Source organism: Vicugna pacos, chromosome 16 (assembly GCF_048564905.1).
Source record: "Vicugna pacos chromosome 16, VicPac4, whole genome shotgun sequence".
Taxonomy (NCBI): domain Eukaryota; kingdom Metazoa; phylum Chordata; class Mammalia; order Artiodactyla; family Camelidae; genus Vicugna; species Vicugna pacos.
This window is the reverse complement of record NC_133002.1, coordinates 62,986,368-63,008,565: the sequence shown is the minus strand read 5'-3', so window position 1 is coordinate 63,008,565 and position 22,198 is coordinate 62,986,368. Positions and strand designations below refer to the sequence as shown.

The following is a 22,198-nucleotide window of genomic DNA, read 5'->3' as shown; positions in this document are numbered from 1 at the left end:
TCCCCTCCCCTCAACAAAAACCAAGTATTTGACTAATGGTTTGGATAAATATGGGTTTTTCTAATCTTAAAAAACAGTATTTAAGACATTTGCATACCTTAGTTCCTCTCACCGTTTATTTCAACAGGTGATGAAGGCTCGGAGTCCCGCACCCACAACTGCACAATCCAGAAGCTCTGAGAAGAGGGGCTGGGATCTTCTTTGGCAGCAAAGCCTGGCTGAGCTGACACGGGTCAGCCTACAGTGTGCGCTCCCCTCCCGCTGTGGCTCTGGCCACATGCCCTGCAGGAGGGCGCCTGTGTCAGCTGTGGGCGCCGCCCGGACTCCACGGGGGGCGGAGGCCACACAGCGGAGGAACCCACGACCTGCCTGGGGATGAAGAGGTCTTGACTCTGAAACACCCCCACCTCCAGGGGCTTTAAAGGAGGGGCTGGGAGCTCCGCCGGGAGACCCGAGGGCTTCCACTTCCAGATGCCGGGGCGTCTGTGCCCGGGCCGCAACAAGAGCTGCCCGGTGTTTAGGTCACGGGGAACTTGAGACTGACGATGTCTGTCTGTCACTGAGAGATCAGAATCTAAACGTCCAAGTGTTCTGAAGGCCCGGGACAAAGTCAGAGTGCAGAGGCTGCAGAAGCAGAAGGGAGCTGACACCAAGTCTGGTGGGCCTGGCACACTCGGAACCTCCAGGGCAGCTGAGGAACTTCGTCTCGGGGGCGCTGAGAACTTCAGCTCACCGTGCCTGAGGACAGCGGCAGGAGACCTCCCCCCGCCCAGGTCTGGCCAGCACGGGGATTCCGGAGCCCTGCCCACACCATCCTGCACCCTGCCCCTGCACACAGTAGGTGCCAGTCGGTCGCGAGCGAATCTAAGTGTTTCTCTCTCACTCTTTCTCCAAGAACAAACATCCTTTGCAACGTTTTAAACTGCTTACGCAGTTTCCTCTTGGAAATATCTCCTCAGCATTTCACCCAAGCACATCCTTCTTCGTAGATGAAGGACGACAGAGAGACGCCTCTCCGCCCCTTTTGAAATGGACTTGCCGTCCCCGATCTTCAGCTTCTCCCAAGGTGAGCTGCACCAGCAACAGTGCAGCTGCAAGGCAAGCTCTCCCTCCCTCATGCGCCTGTCCCCCAGCCTAAGGCAAACGTGCCCAAGCCTTCGGGCTGCGAACACTTCACGGTCGACACAAGGAAGGACAGGGACAGATGGGACTCCAACGTTCAGAAATCCCCAGAGCGGACTCATTTCTTCACCACGGCGGGGACCAAGTGCTCTAACTCTTGGCTGGAAAACTGTGCTCGAGGTCAAGTGAAATTGTTTGCTTAGAAATAATCCTCAAGACATACAACCTCCTGGCACACCTTTTAATTTTTTCACCACTGAAACCCCACCTTTTCAGACGTTCCCTCAAGATCAAGACATTCCATTCCTCCTGAGCCCCCTCCCAGGCCTCACACCAGCTGCGAGGGGGGCTGCGGGGAGGAGCGGGCAGCCCCACACCCGGACCCCGCGGGGCCAGGGCTGCCCGCTCTGCAGCGCCTGCGGCCGCAGCCCACACTTCCCGCCGAGTCAGGGCCGTGCGGGAGCAGCTGTCACCTCGTCAGCACCGCAGCGCCTGGAGCGATGCCACCAAACGGGGCTCTCCCCTCTCGCAGCCGCGGTTTATTAAAACCGAGCAAGAGGACACCATGGGTACCCAGGAAAGCCGTGACCAGACACAAAGCCATCCCACTACGTCACCCACACCTGTCCAGGTGCCCACCGTGCCTGCCAGGGCCAGGACTCGGGACAGGGATGTGCCCTCCCAGCACCCTGAAATGAGGTGACATGAGAACTGCCATGGGGCAGCCTGAACCTTCCGGATTAAACCCACACAGCTGCTCCCCACTCCTTAGTCCAGCACAGCCAGCACATCTCCCGGCTGTCACAATGGCCTCCCTGGGGGCCCATCTGGCCTCGATCCATGTTGTGTCAGAACTCCTTCATTTCAAGCCACCTAAGCCATGGCACTTGGCCAATTAAACTCTCCCTGAGCTCTGAACCACCCTCCTTTGCAGGTAGAGATAAGACCTCTCTCCATCTCTGCCCCCACCCACCCCCACCCCCGGCACGAGGACCAGTGCCGGTCCATCCTGTCCCTTTGCCAAAGGCCACCGGACAGGGAGGGGAGGGAGCATGGCTGTGCTGCTGGTGCAGGAAACACCCACAGCTGATGACAGAGTGGCCCAGGCACAACAACTTTAAAGGAGCAAAAACAGTGCTCAGGAGAATTAGAGGCTTAACCGGGAGTCAGGACGAGTTCTGCCACTGACTCACAGCCTTGGACTCCGGCCGCAGTCCCCAGAACTCCCCCAAGGTGTCCACAGCACGACTTTAGAACCACCAGGTCTGGAGGACCATCCTGTTGGAGACCCCGCCTCGCCGGATGAGGGTCATGGGACCTGACACCCAGCATGCAGGAGGCCCGAGAGAGGCCGCGCCGTCCAAGGCCAGACGGCCAGCAGGACAAACACTGGATGACAGGCCACTCGGGTCTGATGGGTGACGAGTCTGCACCCGCCGGGGCCCAGCTCATCAGGACAGGTGTCTTCTCCCGTCTCACCAGCCAGGGCACTGCTCTGGGCAGCTGGACAAGGCAGCGCGGACAGCAGACTTCAGACTGCAGGCCTGGACTCCCACAGCTACACTGCCTGACCTGCCCCCATGACCCCCTCACGCTGCCCTCCCCTAGAGTGACGCGCACACAACACGCCTCAGGCATGGCTGTGCCTGGTGGGGAGAAGTCCCACCAAGTACAGGCAGAACTTGGCCTCATCCTCCCTTCATCCAAAAACTGGCAAATACCCCCAACCACGGGCCCATCCCCATGACAGCCAGGCAGAGCCCCATCCTCACTTCCTCTCCACGCTCCAGGTGCTAGATTAGCCCCGAGCACTTGCCTGCGGCCCACTGCACCTCCACCAAGAACGGACCCGCTTCAGGGCTACGCTTCGACACCCAGGGCACCCAAGCACAGAGCCGTCTCCACGACCCTGCAGCAGCCGGCCTGCTGGGGAGAAGTCAGGGCCTGTGCCCGCTGGGCCACTCCCCAGGCTCCTTCCCGGAAGCCCGAGGCTGCGGAGCAGGGCCTGCTCCGGTGCCGAGGCAGAGCAGCGCGGCCCCGGGGCTCTTTGCAGGACCCCAGTGAGGCCCCCAGGCCGAGCCGGGGCAGGGAAGCACCTGCAGCCACCCGCCCCCGAGGAGGCTGGCACCCGGGGCACGCAGGCAGCCCTCACGCGGCAGGAGTGCGGGGCAGGCACAGAGAACACAACCGCCTCTCCCGGGGAAACGTGAAACCACCTCAGTCGTGTCCCCGCCCTGGGGCAACCTGCCGCCCAGACGTGTCACCAGGAGACCTGCTAACACACCACGATCACGAGCAAACCTGGAACTCACGTGCCTGGACCCTCCGGCTGCCTTCCCTGCATAACCCCCATCAAACCAGCCGACCTGCACTGCATCCAGAACCCCGAACGGGCCCGCTGCTGGCAGAAACCGATGACCAAGTTACAGAGACGCAGAAATAAGCTGAGCAGGTAAAGCGCTTTTCCAGGTCGAAGGATTTCCCATTAAAAGATTCAGAAAAAGATTTCCCATTAAAACAGCATAAATATTACCCAAGTATCTAAAATAATAAACTCTGCGCAAAGACATTACTTTCTGAGCGCACCGCACACGACTAACACACCCCCAGTCAAGCCACTCCTTGTTCATAAACATCACAATCTTAGTTTTGACCCAGATTATGAACTTCAATTCTTAAAAACAACACAGATAAAACCACATGACACCAAGGTTTTTAAATTTACGTGGCTCCCATACGTATGTCAAGTATAAACGCTAAGCATGTACCACTTTAAACGTGCTTAATACTTTCCTTCTTCAAACTATAAATTATTTCATAATCTCAATTCTTATTGAAGAAGTATCAAATACCTTAAAATAAAAAAACTAGGGATACCCTTTAAAAACCCGTACGCACACACTTCACACCCTCCAAAGTGGCGCAGATAAAGAGAACTAAAATGAGAGTTAAAATAGGGAAATTCTTACATTAAAAATGACACAATATGTAAGTCAGACAGAGAAAGACAAATACTATACAATAACACTTCCATGTGGAATCTTAAAAAAATGTTACAAAGGAACTTACTTACAAAACAGAAATAGATTCATAGACACAAAAAATAAACTTGCGGTTACCAAAGGGGACAGAGGGTAGGGGAGGGATACATTAGGAGTTTGAGATTAGCAGACACAGACTACTATCTATAAAACAGATAAGCAACAAGGTCCTACTGTACAGCACAGGGAACTCTATTCAGTACCTTGCAATAACCTATAATGCTAAAGAATCTAAAAGGAAACACATGCATGTGTAACTCAATCACGTTACTGTACACCCAGAACAAACACAACATTGTAGATCAACTGTACTTCAATTAAAAAAAAAGAAAAATGACACAAACAAGATCAAGAAAACAGACAACCCACAGAACTGGAGAAAACATCTGCAAACTGTGTATCTGGTAAGGGTCCACAATCCAGCACACACAGAGAGACCGTACAGGGTCAGCAACAAACAGACAAAGCAACCCAGTCTTAAAATGGGCAAAGCAGGGCGGGCGTAGCTCAGTGGCAAGGTGCACGCCTAGCACGTGCGAGGTCCTGGGTTCAATCCCCAGCACCTCCTCTGAAAACAAATGCACAACGGCCAGGTAAGGGAGCAGTCGCAGGGTCTGGGGTCTGCTCGTGCACGACCCTGACGGGCCGATGTCGGGGGGACAGGGAGTCGACACTACCAGCCCCGAGGCGCCAGCAGGTCTGGGGGCCACGTGCTCTAGATCATTAAGCAGTTGATTTCTTCCCTTTGGTGTGGTTTTCAGCCTCTGAAAAACTCAGGAAATACACACGTGAGATACGACTATCTGGGTCCCCTCAGAGAGGAGCTGCAGCAGAGGATATGGGGAGGGGTCTGTCCTGGGAAGGCCCCACAGGGTCCTGCTCGGCTACTGGCTGAGGAGGGGTCCGCGAGGCAGACAGCCCACAAAAGGGGCCAGAGCCCAGCAGGGTGAAGGGGTGCTCCTGCAGAGGGACAGCTGGGCATAGGGACGCAGAACCTGAGTGGGTGAGGGGCCCCCAGGGGTGTCAGTGACCAGGCCGGTCAGGAGGCGCCCACGTGGAGGGAGGCCTGGTGGAGACATCCACACAGGGAGGCAGCCTGGCTGGCAGAGTCAGCACAAAGAAAAAAAAAATCACCTAATTTAAACCGAAAGGAGCTTAGATAGTGGACCTTTCAAATTACGGTTCTATAAAACCCTACATAAAATGTCTCAAAGATGCAGTGAACAATGAGCTACAAATAAGATTCCTGTTGAGCTGTAACGCACACACAGCGCCGCGTATAAACTCACTGCACATAACGCACAGACAGGCACCGGGATCAAAGGACAATGTCCGGCTTTGACAGATGAGACCGGCAGGTGAGAGAACCAGGCGACACAGGAGAGAGACACCACAACCCAGGGAGAAAAGGAGACAAGACACGAAGAACAAAAAGCATGGAGACGGCGTCCCAGAGGGAGAAGAGAAATAAAGAGACGTCCACTCCTGGACACGTCACGGGAAGACCGGAAAACAGAGAGGCGGCTCCCAGGAGCAGCAGGAGACGAGGCGCAGCGGCGAACAGGCAGTCTGCATGCAACAGGGAAGCCCCCAGACAACTGCTGGGAGCACACCTGCCGAGGAACTTCTAAAGCCAAAGAAGTAAAACTGTCCCAGGGCGGGGGCCTGCGACACAAGAAGGAACCCTGAGCACGACAGACTTGAGGTCCGTGCGGGAGCGCCTGAGCGCTGCCTCACCACGTGTGGTTACGGCGGCCCCAGCAATGAGCCGCACCACACGGGGTCTTCTTCAGCAAAAGAGACGAGGCCCTGACAGGCTACGGCATGGACCAACCTCAAACGCCGTGCTGAGGGAGAGAAGCCGGCCACAGAGGACCACGCAGCGCACGCGTCCGTTTATACGGAACAACCAGACGGGCGAATCCAGACGGAAGGCGGACCAGCCGCTGCGTGGCGCCGAGGACAGCGAGGGTTCGGGGACGGCTAAGGGGCGTGGATGGGGTCCTTTTGGAGCGATGAAAAGGCCCTAGACCTGACTCTGGGGACAGCTGCACAGCCCTGTGGACACACAGAAGCCACGGACGGCACGCTTCAAACAGGTGACCTGTACGGCACATACGTGATACCTTAATGGACCTGTGTTTAAAACCTCTCAGGCGGGGAGTTACTGTCCCAATGTATCAGTAACGAACACTGAAGGACAGAGAAGTCATCTTTCCACTTCTGCTTTTCTGATAAGTTGTATTTTTCAAGGGACGTCTGCTTTACCCGAGCTATTACAGCCAGCAGCCAACACACTCTGACACATGGGTTTCGTCCCCACAGGACCTGCTCCAGAGCCCGCCTGGCCGTCCACACTGCTGCCCTGCTTCCTCTGCTCACCACCTGCCCGCAGACGGGGAAGCTTCCCGCTGCGGTCGGCTTCCTGGCCTCTGACCTCACGCACCCGTGTCTGCTCGCCACTGGCTCCCTGGCACTGGGGGCCCTTCTCTGGTCTCACAAGCTTCTGAGGCAGGTCAGCTGCGATCTCTGCACAGGGCGGGAGCCTGAGAGTCAGCTCGGCCGCCCGCTGGCTGCCTCTCTTCTTTTTTATAAACTATGTTTAAAAAAGGAAAAACCATTCTTGGCTCCAAGGCCGTACAAAAACAGACCAAGGCCAGACTGGGCCCGAGGGCCACAGTTTCACAATTCCTGCTTAAGGTTTTAAATTTCCCTGAAGCGTACTATCAGCTGCATCACAAAAACTTTGATATATAATTTTGTTACTGCTCAATTCTGTCTTTAAATTTTCATTATAAAACTTCGATTGAGATTTCTTCTTTGATTCATGTGTTACATAGAAACCCACAAGCTTTCAAACTAAAACCTCATGTCTCACTTCTATCTTTCCGTACCTGACTTCTAATTTCATTGCGCTCTGGTCAAAGAATGTAGCCTGAACACCCAAGGTTCTTTGAAACGTCCTGAGACCTGTTTTACAGCCTTGCCAGGAAGTGTTCCTGAGTCTAAGGAGCCCCCGGCCGCAGCTGCAGAGCCCGATGCGAACCTACGGCACCAGGCCTGTTTCTCTGTCGTCCGAGTCATACACACAAGGCTCCCGCTGTTTTATCTCCTAACTGAACTGTTCACAAGACAGAGGAGTGTTTCGAGCTCTCAGGAGGACCCCAGATTCGCCCACTTACCCTGCCGCCCCACTGACTGATGTTTCTCACGGCCCCCAGTACAGCTCAGGCACCTGTGCCAGTCACAGATGACGCCAAGTGACGCGTTCACCCAGGGGTCACAGCAGACGTGGGGCCAGGGCCCCAGTGACCGGTCACAAACACTTGTTCCCACTGCCTCTGCTGTGGGACCTGGTACCAGCAGGACCTGGGCACGGGGAGGGGGCAGCAAGGACAAGCAGGCCCCGGAGCAGGTGCTGCAACGCCCAAACCTACCCCCCCCACCTCCCAGCCTCCAACCTGGAGGATGTGGGCACAGGGGAAGGGCCCGCACACGTCACCTCAGGGCCGCCTGAGCATATGGGGCTGGGGCGGGGACCTGCGGGGGGGAGGGGGGAGACCCTGCACCACAGGCGGCCAGCAGACCAGAGGCCACGCGCCGTCCTAGTCGCCCACCTGCCTGCAGAGCCAGCGGGGACCAGGCCGCTGGCAGAGGGCCCCGCTCACCCCAGCAGGCACCATGTGAGGCCAGGGCAGCAGCGTAGTGGTGGCTGCGGGCAGGACCATCAGCACCACAGCGCGGAGAGAAGAGGGCGGTCGTGCGCGAGGCTCCAGATGAGCCCTGCCCTCCCGTCTGCATGATCCACATCACAATGTCCAGTACCCAGCAAGCACTCAGGTGAGGATTCTCCCTCAAACTGTTACTTCAATTATTTCCAGCAAGTACATCCAACAGCAGGCCTGGAACAGCGCCAACCCTACTGGCTGAGGGTCTGGTTTAACACCCACAGTCAGGACACATGGCCTTGGGCCACTGAGACCGTGCCGAGCTCCCAGAAACTCAGGCGGGGGCTCCTGGAGAAAGAAAGGGCCAGTGCAGCTGCCAGTGGGGCTCTGGAAGAGAGGGAGGACTCCCCGAGAAGTCAGAGCCCCAGCCTGGGCCACACACATCTCCCTGCGGGGGCGGAAGCCTACGCCAGGCCATCCCCCGGGTGTCTGGAGAAGAAAAACTCGGTCACATTAAATTACATCAGAAGAGGGGGGAGGGTATAGCTCAGGTGGTAGAGTGCATGCTTAGCATGCATGAGGTCCTGGGTTCAATCCCCAGTACCTGCTCTGAGAATAAATCAATGAGTAAACCTAAAAACCTCCCCCCACCAAAAAATGAAAATAAAAACAAATCACGTAAGAAGAGTAGGCACACGGGGGAGAGTCTCAGACGTAACTGAAGGATGAGAAGCTCAAGAACCTGGGACAACAGACCTAAAAGGACAGTACCCGCAGAGCAGGCTCGCAACAGTAGACACGTGAACGGAAGAGCAGAAGCCACGGCGAGGGAACGGGGAAGATTTGGAAAAGAACCGATACAAATGTCTGGAAGTAAAGGGAGGAAGGATTCTCGCTGTGGATGGAGCAGGACGGTGGCCCTGAGGGACCGGAGCGTGGGGCACTGACGTGCAGTCAAGTAGAGTGAGGGAGGGGCTCGGGGGCTCTTCACTGTCGTTCACTGGTGTCATCTGCAGCATGAGGAAAAAAGGAAAAGAAATTTGTGCGCCACTTTGTTTCCTGGTCCTTGTTCAATCTAAGTGACTTCTGCATGTGGCTGTGAACATACCAAAATGACACATACAAAGCACCTTTTAAAGACGAATTCAATAAAAGGAGACAAATTATAACCAGCCTGAGAAGGGATCAGTGAGCATCCTAAAACACAGGCACACTGCTGCGGGGAGGGGAAGAGGAGAGGAGGGAAGGGGGAAGGGGAGGGGGAGGGGAGGGAGGGGCAAGGAAAGCTGTGGGAACCCTCAGAACCTGGCCCAGACTCACAGCGTGAATCAGGTTCCCTGTCAAAGACAAAACCAGCTGAAGCTCGCGGTTTCAGGCTTCACTTGAGACCAGAAGGCAGGGCCCATTGCACGGGGCTGGGCTTCGTGGCCCCCTCTAAACCCAGAGGCGCAGAATCCCTCCCCGGCCCTTCCTCCGCCCTGGCGCCCGAGGCGCTAGGAGCGCCAGGTCCAGCGCAGCTCCGCCAGGTCCAGCGCAGCTCCACCAGGTTCCACCTTCCTTGGTGGGGGGGAGCACGGGAGCCATGGGTACAAAAGCTGCCCACGGGCCACACACCAAAACCAGCAGCCGCACAGCCACCGTTCCGGAGCCCCAGGCACAGGACAGCCCAGCCAAAGAAGGGGCCCGTGCGCCCCCTCCAAACAGAGCAGCTCCACTTCCACATTCAAATGGTGGCATTACTGGAGTAACAAGCAAATTAATGCATTACACACCTCAGACTTCCGGTTACCAATGAAGCCCTCCGCTCACTCATCAGAGGAAGTAAAGTGGCCGACACTAAACTCCCCGAACACCTCACACAACTCGACCTACCTTGCAAGCCGGCCACAGAAACTCTACTTTCATTTCTATTGCCCAGAAGCAAAACTCCACTGACATCTTCAGCATGTTTTTTAATGAGAAGCCACGTGCTTCACCTGGGAGAGACACCCCAGTTCCAGCTCCCACGTGGACTGGCGTGCGCCCCGCGCTCCCCACTGGGCCTCCTGGGCCCAGCTTCACACTCAGCTCCACTGGGGCCCCAGGAGCCAGTCCCTTGCAGGGCAGCCTCCTGGAGCAGGGAACAGGCGAGCAGGGCCAAGGCAGCACCTCTGAGCAGCACAAGGGCCCCAGGAAAGTGGAGGGCCCTCCAGGACACAGCCTCCCCTCCGTAAGCAGATCCCAAGGCCACAGGCCAGCACAGACCTCAGAGACGCGGGGAAGATCCTCCTCGGCACCGAGGCCCAGCGCGGAAGTGGCAGCGTGAAAACACGGCAAGTCCCAAAAAGACGCACAGCGCCAGAGGGCCCGGCCGGACACTGCGGCCCCAGGGCCAGTGCCCCGGGTGGGCTTCCCTCTAAGAGGCCACGTCCACGTCCAGGCGAGCAACCCCGAGGAGCACCGCGGACCTCAAGAGCGAACACACAGGCCTGAGGTACACGGAGCCGGGGCAGCGCCACGGCACCTCAGCCCCAAACCTCCTGCAAGACTCAACTCTAGCCCAAAGCCTGGAGAGACGTCTGTCCTCGGCCATCTTGCCCTTAACTGAGGCTCAGTGAGCAAGTGCGTGCACACGTGTACACATGGATGTGTGCACACATGCGGGTGTGTGCACGTGTTAAGCTGCCCTCCCTCCAGCGGCCTCACTGCCCACCTCCTCCCAGGGGAGCAGCGTCCTGCCTGCTGGCCTGAGCCATGACACCTCTCCCGTGGCCCCAAGGTACCATCTGGGCAGCAAGGTGCCCCTTGGCCTCAGGAGCGGTCCCCAGTGCCCTCCCTGGGGCCGGGGCCATGAGGAATCGACTTCTCAGAAGGCATGGCAGCTGGTGGGGCTGACTGCCCGACAGTGACCAAAGTCAGGGAAACTGAAATCACGTCTTGAACTTTTCATGGACTTTCTGTCGCCCTCTCCCTCCCACCAGGTGCAGCACCAAGAGGAGTGTGAACAGTAAAAATTGCCTTGTATTCATGTCTAAGGTCTAAAATGTAAGTGATCTGTTTCCTTCATCAAAGACGTTTTGTCTTGTGACGCAGACCATTCCCACCATACAAATGCAATCCTGTGGGATGCTGTGATTAACCCATCAGGTCCCAAGGGGAACTCCACGAGTCAAGGCCTCCAGGGCACCTTCTACAGAGGAGAAGGCTGAGGCCCAGGTCAAGGAACTGCCCCAGGTCACCGGAGGAGGAAAGAACTGAGCCAAAACTCAAGTGCGCAGCCCAGCCAGAGAGCAGGGGCCCCCCACCCTACTGGGCCATGAGCACCCCTCCCCCAGGGCAGCCCTCCCACTAGACTCTGTCACCCTTCAGGCTGGGTGGCCTCAGCCAAGTTACTTGCCCTCTCTGTGCTGTTTGACTCTGCAAACTGGGCGAATGATCATTTCCACTCGAAGAGTTGTTGCAGTGATTAAACGGATTAATGAAGACAGAATTTTAGCACAAAGCCTTACACCTAGAGACACCCAACAGGTGCCTAACCCCCTGCCCGCTAAGACAGTGAACTCTCTGGCGATATAAGCAGGTGAAAGAAAACAGAAGTCCTTTGTGGAAGAAATGGAGACCCTGCAGGGAGAACCACGCCACCTGCCAAAAAGCCATCATTAAAATTCTCAGGGGAGTAAGAGAAGCTATTGCAGCTACCAAATAAGAATAAGACACTACAAAAGGAACACTCAGAGAACAAGAAGGAATTCTTGGAAACCAAAACTCCTAATAGCAGAAAAGAAAGGGTAGGAAGGGAAAGTTTAGGAAGGCGAGAACACGGAGGGCAGAGAAAGCCTGCAGGAGAGAAGTGGCGGCCCATGCAGAACCAGGAATCACCATTTAGACCAAAATCCTACAACAGGTGTAAATAATCTGTGACGGAAAGCAACCCAGCCGCCTGGTGTAGCGACCAGAATGTTCCACTTTCTGACCGGGGAGCGCTCCAGACTCAGGGCCCTGTGCCCTCACCACAGGTAAATCCTACCTGTGCGAGAGGAAGTGGGAACAGTTCATGATACGTCTGCTGAAGCGTTCAGGGTAAAATGAGTGGTGTCTGCTACCGACTGACACACAGCAAATCAGTAAGACGGATGAGCATGTGGATGAGGGGTGGGGGCGTGGGGGCCGTGAGGCAGAGCAGGAGAACGTTCATGGCGGAATCCTGGTGTGAGCGTTCACCGCCACGTTCTTTCAACTCATCTATACGTTTGAACTGTCTCGAGTGAAAATGCTAGAGGCAGAGTCAGCATCAGAGCCGCACCACACTTCACAGCAGCAGCACTGAAAGCCACGTGCAACCAGGACACTTTCAAAACACTGACATGGCCTAGGGCTCTACACCCAGCTGGACCATCAACTAGGTAGGAGGGGAGGAAACAGACACTCCAGTCCTTCAGGGTCTCCAGACGCCTCTCCTGCGCTCTCAGGACTCCATGAAAACGCCGTGCTTCACGCCCGAAGGACCAGCAGAGAGGGGACGATGTGGGGTCCGGGAGACCTGGCCCCCAGTGCAGGGAACTGGTGGAGGAAACCTCGGGTGATGGGGCAGGCAGGAGTGGAGGCAGAGGTGCCAGAGAGCTACACTCTCATCTCCCATCAAGGGCAGCGCAGACAACACCCAAACCCAGGAGCAGCAAGGTGGGCGGAGGGAACAAAACTAGCGACAGTGATGCATTTGGATGACAAGAGGCAAATACCAAAACCCTCGCCCGGAGTAAAGGTCTAGTGGGGCTCCCGATGGAGGATGGGAGGGAGCAGCCAGCCGCACCCTCCCACTGAGAGGTGGGGCCCGCCCCCCTCAAACCCGGAGTCAGGTGTGACAAGGAGGTGCTGGGAACAGCTCCCTATCCGGCCTCTCGGAGGACTGGGAGCCTCTGCTGTGGGCTCCTTTGAGTCCCGAGTGAGTGAGGCTGACCACCGTCCAGAGAGGCCTCTGGAGTGAAGCCAAGGGGAGGAGGAGGACCCTGCTGCCCCGGGACACGAGGCAGGTGAGTGCCCACCAAGCTGCAGACACAGGATGGCCCAGCAGAGGCCCGACTCCGGTCCCCCAAATCGCGAGAGCATAACGTGGGCAGTGGGTTTAAACCTCTGGTCACAGGTGGGACACCAGCAGGGGCGAGGGGGCAGGAGTCGCTGTTTCCTGCGACAAGACTCAGAACTATTTTTCACTCCCTGAACGATGTACAACACGTCTAATTTGGGCAAAAGCAACTAAAACTTTTTTTTTAATTCAATATAATGGCAAAGCCAAGTAAAATCTTAAGCTTAAACTGAAAAACTAAATAAAAGGCACCGGGTTGGGCAGGCCCACCCTGGCACAGGCGGGCACACCTGCCTCGCCCGCACCCTCGGAGGCGCCGGGGGCATCGCGGCCCTGGGCGAGTAGGGCTGCGAATCGCTTGCCCGGAGTCTCGGTTATTCGCCGGGAACAGCGAGGAAGCGCGTCCCGGGCGGCGGGCGGCGGGCGTGCGGCGGCAGGTCCCGAGGCGCCCAGGCTGCCCCCACCCTACGCCGGGCAGGAGGGCCGGGGCGGGAGGGGGACACGGGCTCCGCGCGACCCTCGGGGAGGAACGGGCGGCGGCCTCCGCGCCAGGAGACGCGCTCCCCCCAGACTGGGGTCCACGGCGCACGAGGGGGAGGGGAGGGGAGGTGGGGGGACCCTTCCGGGCGCCTGGACCCCCACCCCCCGCCCGGCCCCGCGCCCAGAGGCAGCGGCGCGGGGCGGCAGCGCGGCGGGTGCGCACATACGAATCGTAGCTGCGGGCGGAGGGAATATCAGGTGCATCTCTACGCCCCGAGGGCTCGGCTCCCGCCCTTAAATCCCGCCCCCTGGCGCGGCCGCCCCAGTCTCCGGGGAGCGCGCGGGAGAGCAGGTCCGGCTCCGCGCCCGCCGCCCGCCGCCCGCCGCCCGCCGCCCGCGCCCGCCGCCCGCCGCCGGTGAGTACCGCTCCGCTCAGCGCGCGTTTTCCCTCGGAGTCGCGGCCCCGCAGGGCGCCTCCTCCCGCGCAGGGTCCCGGCAGCCGCCCTGCGGGGAGCGCCCTCTCCTCGCTCCCCGGCTGCTCAGGACCCAGCAGGTGCCTCTGTCACAGAACTCCTCATAAGCCTTACCCTTTACTCTAGGAGCGCAAACAAGCTTATCTGGGTATTCGGTCCTCGTTTCTACCACAGAATTCATAAGATTTAAACCAAAGCTCAAATCTGTAAGTTTATGTTACTGTGTCTGTTTCTCACCTTAAAAGTCAACTACAATAAATTTCCATAAAGGAATCAGATGTATGTGCAATAAGACAGTTGCTGATTTTGACTTATAAATCTTTAATTTTAGAATCTTTTGAGTTTAAAATAAGTACTCTTTTGACATAAGCTTAACAACAACAACAAAAAACCCTTGGCTAGAGAGAATCCCTACATACACAAGAAGGGGTTTTGTTAACCTTACAAAGTTCACGTTTCTCTAGGAAAATAATTATCGACCAAACTACTGGTCAGATTTGACTGGCGTCAGACTTCATTTCATGGACATCTGTCTGCGTCTGTTACCCTGATTTTTACTTTGTGTTCACAAAGTCCTTCCAGCGCTTGCTTCTAAGCATTAATTCGTGAGGATAAAGAGCAGGAGGCGGGGTGAGCTTTGAGCTCTGGCTCTGGCTCTGGGGACTGACCACCATTCGAATGTTACCGCCGTGTGCGTTGACTGCTGGGCGCTTGTGTCTAAAGTCTGGATCTTGGCCGGAGCCAGAGCTAGCCCCTGGCTGCTTCCTGGAGTCAGTCTTCCAAACGGTGCCCCAGAACACTGTCTTTCCCTAGGTTACGGCTGTCTTTCAGTTTACCCTTAAATTCAAAGAACCGAAAGTCTGGGAGGGAGGGGTGGTTAATCACTGGAAAAGCGCAACTGGAGTAAAACTCACAAATCTCGTTCTTGCGACACCCCAGTGGGTAGGCGACAATGGCGTGTCCTTGAGTTACGCAATAACGCCACATCACAATATTGTAATTATAGTGTGCCCTTCAAAACGCTCCACCTGTGAGGCGGCCTGCCAGGCAGCTGGACACCCCCGAGAGGAATATTGCAGCACAACTTCAGCCCAGAGGTCAGCACGCATGACAAGCATAGCTCCCCGGCACGTCACAGCAGTGCCCTGTAAAGTTAAGCTGCAATTACCTCCACTGTGTCCCATCGAAGCTAGGAAGAAGCCTCTCTCCCGCCCAGTTCCCAGAGCTCAGGCTCCTCAGAGCCCTGTTAGCCGTGCCAGCCACTCACGGCTGCCTGAACAGCTGGCAACCCCGTGAACTGTCCACACTTAGGAAGCCATTCAGTCACTGCCAGTTGGTGCTTTGTGGACCCCGAAACTGCAGGCCGCTTGGAGTGCTGTGCGGGCCTGGCGCCCCGACTCCCGGCCCCAAGGGCTGAGCAAGGCAGAGGCTGGCAGAGCTCAAAGGGGGTGTCCGAAACGAAGGCAGCTCAGGCTCCCCACACCCTCCCCTGCAGCGTGGACGCCACACCTGCTGCTGGGCCTGACGCGGCTCCCAGGGCCCGCCTGCCACCCTTGAGCCCGGCAGAGACCCACTCCCGTGTTCCAGGCCAGCACCCCTGCCCGAGCTGTGGGAAGGCGTGCGACAAGCAGGGCTCCGACCCAGCGGGACGCACAAGGGTGAAAAATACTGCCACGTAAACATCCCTTTAGGGTTAGGCTAACATCTGAATTTTTTTTTTAATTAATCTTTTTGGGGGGAGGCAATTAGCTTTATTTTATTTACTTGTTTTTAATGGAGGTACTGAGGACTGAACCTAGGACCTCGTGCATGCTAGGCACACGCTCCACCACTGAGCTGTACCCTCCCCAACACCTGAATTTTAAAACATGCTAACACCGCAGTTCTCCAAGGAAAGACAAACCCAGGGCCACTGTGTGAACGTGGAGGCACCCCTCCAGACATGTACCACCCAGGGCGAGGACAGTGAAGCACCTCTTACCACCTTCAGGAAAACCTCATGTCTATTGCTAATCCACACTTAACTACAAACAGTTAAAGTTCCGGATTTATTGTTTTGGCAATGACACCCTTTTTCCGCTGCCAGCAAGCAGCCAGCCTGGCAGATGTAAACTGACCAGGTCGCAAACCCTGTCCCTGTAGGTGGGGAGGCTCCCTCACCCTTGCAGACCTCACCTAGAAGGCGTCCCCCTGGAAGCTTACCCCACCTCCCTCTCCAACACTGTTGCCTTCTTATGACCAAGTGAACCCGACGCCTCCACCAGCACCTGAAGCAGCTGTGCTCCCTTGTTTCAATTAGCAAACTGCAACCCTGAGGTCAGTTTACTCAAAGCTACTGAAACTACCGCTCCTGAGACTCCATCAATCACACCCCAGAACACTCACCTCCCAGAACACGGGCACAAGGAAACCATCCCCTGAAAACCTGTTTGCTGTGCCTGCAACCTAACTGACCAAGGAACAGAAAGTTCAGTCCAAAACTGTGGGCACCACTGGACTGAAAAAAGTACATATTAACATAAAAGCAATAATTTCCCAAACAACTCTTTTGGGTAATGCTGTGGTAACTCAGGTATTATTTGCCTCCTATAAACCACCGAGAAAATGGAATCAAAGTGGGTTGACTTAAATTTCTGCCTGGAAGTACCAGCTCCGAGAGCTGGCGGCACTGCTGGCTTAAATCCCGAGGGGATTTCTGGTTCATTCAGCGCTCACGCGGTCTGGGCGCTGGAGGGGTGTGTCTGCGTCCTCTCCCGGTATCACCAGACGCGGGCTCACACTTGATAAACGTTTCGCAGCTGTCATCATTTTGATCCTGGTGCTCCCAGCTAGTGATGAAATCACCCGCATTCAGATCTCCGCCGTAACACATCCTGTGCAATCATGGGAACCTGACTTGCAGAGGTTCTCACGCCTTCAGAACCAGGGAGCATGAGGAGACGTGCCAGCACAGGCCGCCCTGACGTACCGGGCTGGCCCCGCGCTGGCTGAAGTCGCTTCCTGAAGGGAGGCAAGGAGATGGTGCTTTTATAGCCCAGGGCATACCTGCCCCTCAAGGCAAGGAATGAACTCATAGAGCATGATTTCACGTTCTCCCTTTACAAGTAGGGAAGTTAGTAAGACGCAGAGCCATGAGCACAGGTTTAACTGTCTGTGTGGGGCTTGGGGGGCGGGGTGCACAGCCAGGCACCAGGTGCCCCAGCCAGGCCTCTGTCCACCCCACACCCTGCCAACAAACACCTGCAAGGAGGCCGGGGGGCAGCCAACAATCTCATTTCTCTTCCAAAATACGTGCCTGAGCACCCTGCTCTGCAGAAACTCCCGCACAGCAGAGGCTGCAGGACCCCCCCGGCCACCTCCGAGGAAAGAAACACATCTTTGAGCAAGCTGGTGATAAAACAGAGCAGTCTGTTGGGGGAGAGAGGTTTTTGTGTTTTTAAGAAATATGTATAGTTGAGTAGAGAAACCAGTTTGCTGAGAAGAAAATCGGATGGCTTTCTCAGAATTTAAGATACCCCAGTGAAATTAAAACCCCACTCCGCAGCGTTCTCACCCTCCCGCAAACTACCCATGACCTCATCTCCATGTGTGGGACGCGGGAGAGACGCAGTTAAAGGTAACTGTTTCATTTTGTGAAATGAGTCTCTTAGATTTCCAGTGCATATTTATCTATTTTTAAAAGGCTGCTTTCCAGCCGAATGTTTTAACCAACCCAATGTCTAGAAGGTGACGCTTTGCACACACAATTTCACAAGACTCAGGACTGACCGTATCTGCTCATTCCTTACAGCACAACCACCGCTGAGAAGTTCTTAAACTATTTCCTTTTAACTTTATTTTTAAGCTGTTTGAAAATATTTAGAAGCCAGATCCTTTCTACATTTTTAATGCAAATTAAAGTGCCAGCCTTGATTCCTGGCCCGCCCCCAGCCCTCCCCACCCACAGGCTTTCTCTAAGACGCAGTCACCCCATGGGCTGGTCCAGGACATGCAGCCGCACCCGGCTGCGGAGATCCTCCCAGACCTCACGTCTTTGTTCTCAGCTTCAGGGTGTGCGGCAGAGGGCAAGCCGTGGGGTGTGCAGGGCCACCTCTGAAGGGAACCCAGGCTGAGAACCCCTGTTAAGCCTGGCGGGTGGGCAGGGACAGGAAGCCCCAGGGGGAGGCAACTCCGCAGCCCCTACTGCAGGGGGAAGGCCTCAGGATCCAGCAGGCCTGGCACCACTCACCGCAGCTTCACCCTGACCACGAGGGCTGCAGAGATGTGGTTTTGCCATTGCAGGTGTGGCCAAGAACGGCAGGCAGGCTCCCGGGCCCACAGTGCTCTCAGCAGTCCACACACATCCAGGCCTCCTGGCCAAGCGGGGACCAACCACGCCATTCACGAGGTGAGCCGCAGAAACGTGGCAGTGAGTAAGAACTCGGGGCACTCGCAGGCGCACAGTCACCCAAATAGCACCACATCTGTGTCTGGACAACACACATGCCACAGACCAAGAAAGCGGACTTTCCACATGTGAACTTAGAAGCAGGAAGGTGGAACCACGTTTTTGAATACTCCCTGGTAGAACCGAGCACTGTGACTGAATAGGGCAGATGTGCGGAATGTTACAGTCACACTTCTCTTGCACTGAATGTGAGTGTCACACACGCACGAGCCTGGCCGCACAGGTCATGGTAGAGCCGTCAGGCCAGCAGGGCGATAGGCACACGGATGGGGCAGGACCCCGACAGCCACCCAGCCTGCTCGATCCACAGCCTCCTGGCATCTGAGGCCTCAGATCACGGGCTAAAGGTTCCCGAAAAGAGGATTACAGGTATGCTCAGAACTGACACTAGACCCTCCACTGAACACACGCCCTCGGCCAGACTTGAGGGAACAGAAGCCGTTGGCGCAGCAGCTGGGGCTCCGATGAGGCTCGTCTCAAACCTGCCCCAGGAGTGGGGCAGCCTCTGTGCTGCAGGGGCCTCTGCTCCCAGTCCTCAGTGGCTCCGGGGGACACAGGCTGGTCTCGGTCAGCCCGCCCACCCGCGTCCTGACACTAAGCTCTGCTTCCCCGTTGCAGCTCCTGGAACCCAAATGAGTGAGACATCCCTCATCGGACCCGCAGCCCGTGGAGCCGGCTTCAAGTAAGAGCTCGGAGAGAGAGCAGAGCAGGAGCAGACGTGCCTCCTTACAGCCCAGCGTGAACCGTGCCGGCGAGGCCGCACGGGGAAGATGAGCCTCCTCAAGGAGCGGAAGCCAAAGAAGCCACACTACATCCCCCGGCCCCCGGGGAAGCCCTTCAGGTACAAGTGCTTCCAGTGCCCCTTCACATGCAACGAGAAGTCCCACCTCTTCAACCACATGAAGTACGGGCTCTGCAAGAACTCCATCACGCTCGTGTCCGAGCAGGACCGTGCCCCCCGGTGCCCCAAGCCGCGCTCCTCAGACCCCGGGCCAGCTGGGCAGCCCGGCCCCACGGCCACGCCCGCCTCATCCAAGCCTGGCCTGGGGGCTCTCGCGCACCTGGACACCAAGCCCCAACACGGCCCGCCCACGGACGATGCCAAGGAGAACCCAGACCTGCAGGCACGTGGGCCCCACAGGGGTGCCGGGCAGCGGCCTGCTCTGCACAAGGAAGAGGCGCCCCCAAGCCCCGCTGCGGAAGCCACCACGCGCACCCCTCCTGCCACGGAAGGCGCCACGCGGCCCTCAGCCTTCGTCCCCATTGGGGAGCACAGGCTCAAAGGGCAGGAGCTCACCGAGGCTCCTGAAGCGCTGGCCCCACCCCACCCTGCCGCCAAAGCTGCCTCCTTCCACGCCAAGTCCGCCTTCCACGCCCCTGGCTACCCGTGGAAAGCGGGCTCCCCCTTCCTCCCGCCCGAGTTCCCCCATAAAATCCCCTCCACCAAGGGGTTTGGAGCCACTGCCCCGTACATGCACCCTGCAGTCCCAGAGTACCCACCACACTTCTACACCGAGCACGGACTGGCCACCATCTACTCGCCCTACCTTCTAGCCGGGAACCCGGCCGAGTGTGACAGCCCCCTGCTGTCTGTCTATGGAGCCCAAGACCAGAGACACTTCCTGCCTCACCCAGGGCCGCTCCCTAAGCACCTGAACCCAGCTCCGTCCACGTACGACCACTACAGAGTTTTCCAGCAGTTCCACTCCAATCTGCCAATTCCTTATGGATTTTACAGACCAGAGTCTGCCTTCTCCTCCTACGGTCTCAGACTTCCACCCATCGCTGGCATTTCGCGGGATCAGAGCCCTCACCTACTGGAAGAAGCCACTCTGGTCTACCCAACCTCGAGTCCATCCAAGATACACTCTTCCAGCTCCCACAGAAAACACACAGAGTTTGAGAAAGAGGGTCCGACTCGCGAGGCTAAGGACCCTTCCAGAGACGGGCAGAGGGACCCAGAAGGCACCAAGATGAGCCCGCGTGCAGGCAGTGCGGCCACAGGCTCTCCGGGAAGGCCGAGCCCCACCAACTTCACGCAGACCCGCCAGCCGTGCTCCGGGCTGTGCGGGCTCCCAGACCAGCCCGCCTCCAGCGGGCCGGGCAGGCTGCAAGCACCACAACAGAGCCCCGTGGCCTTCCCACCAGAGTGCCCACACCCCCAGCCTCCAGAGAGCAGAGACAAGTCCCCAGAAAGGTAAGCGCCTCCATTTTCAAACCCTCCGGTGTCCTGCTGGCTGCGCTAGCCGCCCCACCAGCGCTCATAAGCAAGGTCCTATGATGATTCCTCTTGTCTCTTCCAGCCTCGAGGCCGGCAGTGCAGAGGCCCCGGCTCAGACCGGACACACCTCTCCTGGCCCAGACCCCACGCCCTGCAGCCCGGAGGACAGCTCCAGGACGGCCCCGCTGAACCTCTCCAAGAAGCCAGAGGTTGAGCTGACGGCCACCCACACCCCTGCCTACGGAGACTTCACGGAGCCGCAGGATGTGCCCCTCAACCTCTCGGTGAAGGACCCCTGCAACGCCCTGACCCCAAGGCCATCCTTCCACAGCCCCTCACGTGGGCCCGAGCCCACCACGGCCCCCACCATGCGGACGGAGCCGGCAAGTTCTGGGGATGCGAGCCCCGGGGAGGCCCCGGACACACAGGCGGTGGACAGCGAGGAGCAGAAGCAGACGGCGGCCGTGGCCCTCTGCCAGCTGGCGGCCTACAGCGCAGGGACCAGCCGGCCAGGCGAGGGGGAGCCCACGGCCCAGGAACTTTCCCACCACACCCCAGAAAGCCAGGAGGCTCCGTGTGACCTCAGACCCAAAGGGCAAAAGAGGACAAGTCCAAGGGATGCAGGGAAGTCCCAGCAGGGAGCCAAGAGGGCCAAGCCCAGTGACACCACCAGGGTGTTCACGCTGCGGAAGAGAACTCGAGTGTCCTAGAGCCACGGCCCCAGCTGAGGCACAGCACACACAACCCTGGCTCCCAACGCTTTTCCACCAGTCAGCTTTTACAATACGGTCTTCTTCTCAAAAAAGAACTGCAATGAAGCTGCATTCAATTCAGTTCTGTAAATGCTAAGCATGAATGTTAAAAGCTGCTTCCACTTTGGGGTGTAAAATATTTGAATGACTCACACTTAAGACTTAATGAGTTCAACGTTCTGTAAAAGATCAAATGAAATGCGTGGGACTGAAAAGTAACTTTTGGGTGTTAGCATCTTAGAGAAAATCTCTTTAAAACACTTATAAATAGCAATAGAACAAACTGTTCAACTGTTTTTCTATTAAATCTGTGTGTTCTGAGGTACACAATTCCTAAAAAAAAAAAAAAGCCAAGACAAGACATTTCCAGTCCTAGCATCAAAATGCCATGTGTGAAGACGCTGTGATTCGTCATGACTGAACAACACGCCGACAGCAGACGCTATTTATACAAGTAATTTATTTCCACTGGGCAGAATGCGTTGCTGGCGAAGCTACTTGGCACGTGCGCTGTTTCTTCACCACGTTACAGTGAATTCTCTCACTCATGCAGCCTCATTTTCCACTTCCTAAAATGATGTGTATGTTGCTAATTTTCCAATAAACTCATAGGTGAACCATAAGGATATGTAAGAAGATGACCAACATAAACTCTGGGTTATACTTCGGAGTATTTGCCTCAATAAATAATTCAGTGAAAAGGAGAAAAGAGCTGAAGCACCAATTAGAACAAACTGAGAACAAGGGTGCATCTGTGTGAGCGGCTGTGTGAGAGCGCGTGAGCATGAGCGTGTCCACCATCCACCAGTGCTCGAGCCCAGCGTGTGCAGACACCCGTGGCCACAGCCTCCTAAGCTGTTGCCTGCAAGAGCCACCGGCCCTGCAGCCTCATGAGGGCCCCTCCCCACTGTCCAAGGGCATCTCAGCCAATA

General features: G+C 56.8%; 2 protein-coding genes across 7 annotated transcripts in view; one reads left to right on the top strand and one right to left on the bottom strand.

Moving 5' to 3' along the window:
- TBCD (tubulin folding cofactor D) overlaps positions 1 to 22,198 on the bottom strand; it is a 124,640-nt gene that overhangs the window by 64,744 nt on the left and 37,698 nt on the right. The gene's annotated exons all lie outside the window — the stretch shown is intronic.
- ZNF750 (zinc finger protein 750) lies at positions 12,546 to 21,990 on the top strand. 3 transcript variants are annotated; one of them, XM_072939952.1, is made up of 4 exons: positions 12,546 to 12,840; positions 18,128 to 18,233; positions 18,912 to 20,490; positions 20,597 to 21,990. In XM_072939952.1, the coding sequence occupies exons 3-4, from the start codon at positions 19,064 to 19,066 to the stop codon at positions 21,222 to 21,224; spliced, it is 2,055 nt and encodes a 684-aa protein (XP_072796053.1). In that variant the 5' UTR covers positions 12,546 to 12,840; positions 18,128 to 18,233; positions 18,912 to 19,063; the 3' UTR covers positions 21,225 to 21,990. The 3 variants fall into 3 exon arrangements, with proteins under 3 accessions (XP_072796053.1, XP_006199539.1, XP_072796052.1); XM_006199477.4 differs by lacking the exon at positions 18,128 to 18,233; XM_072939951.1 differs by lacking the exons at positions 12,546 to 12,840; positions 18,128 to 18,233 and adding an exon at positions 13,487 to 13,789.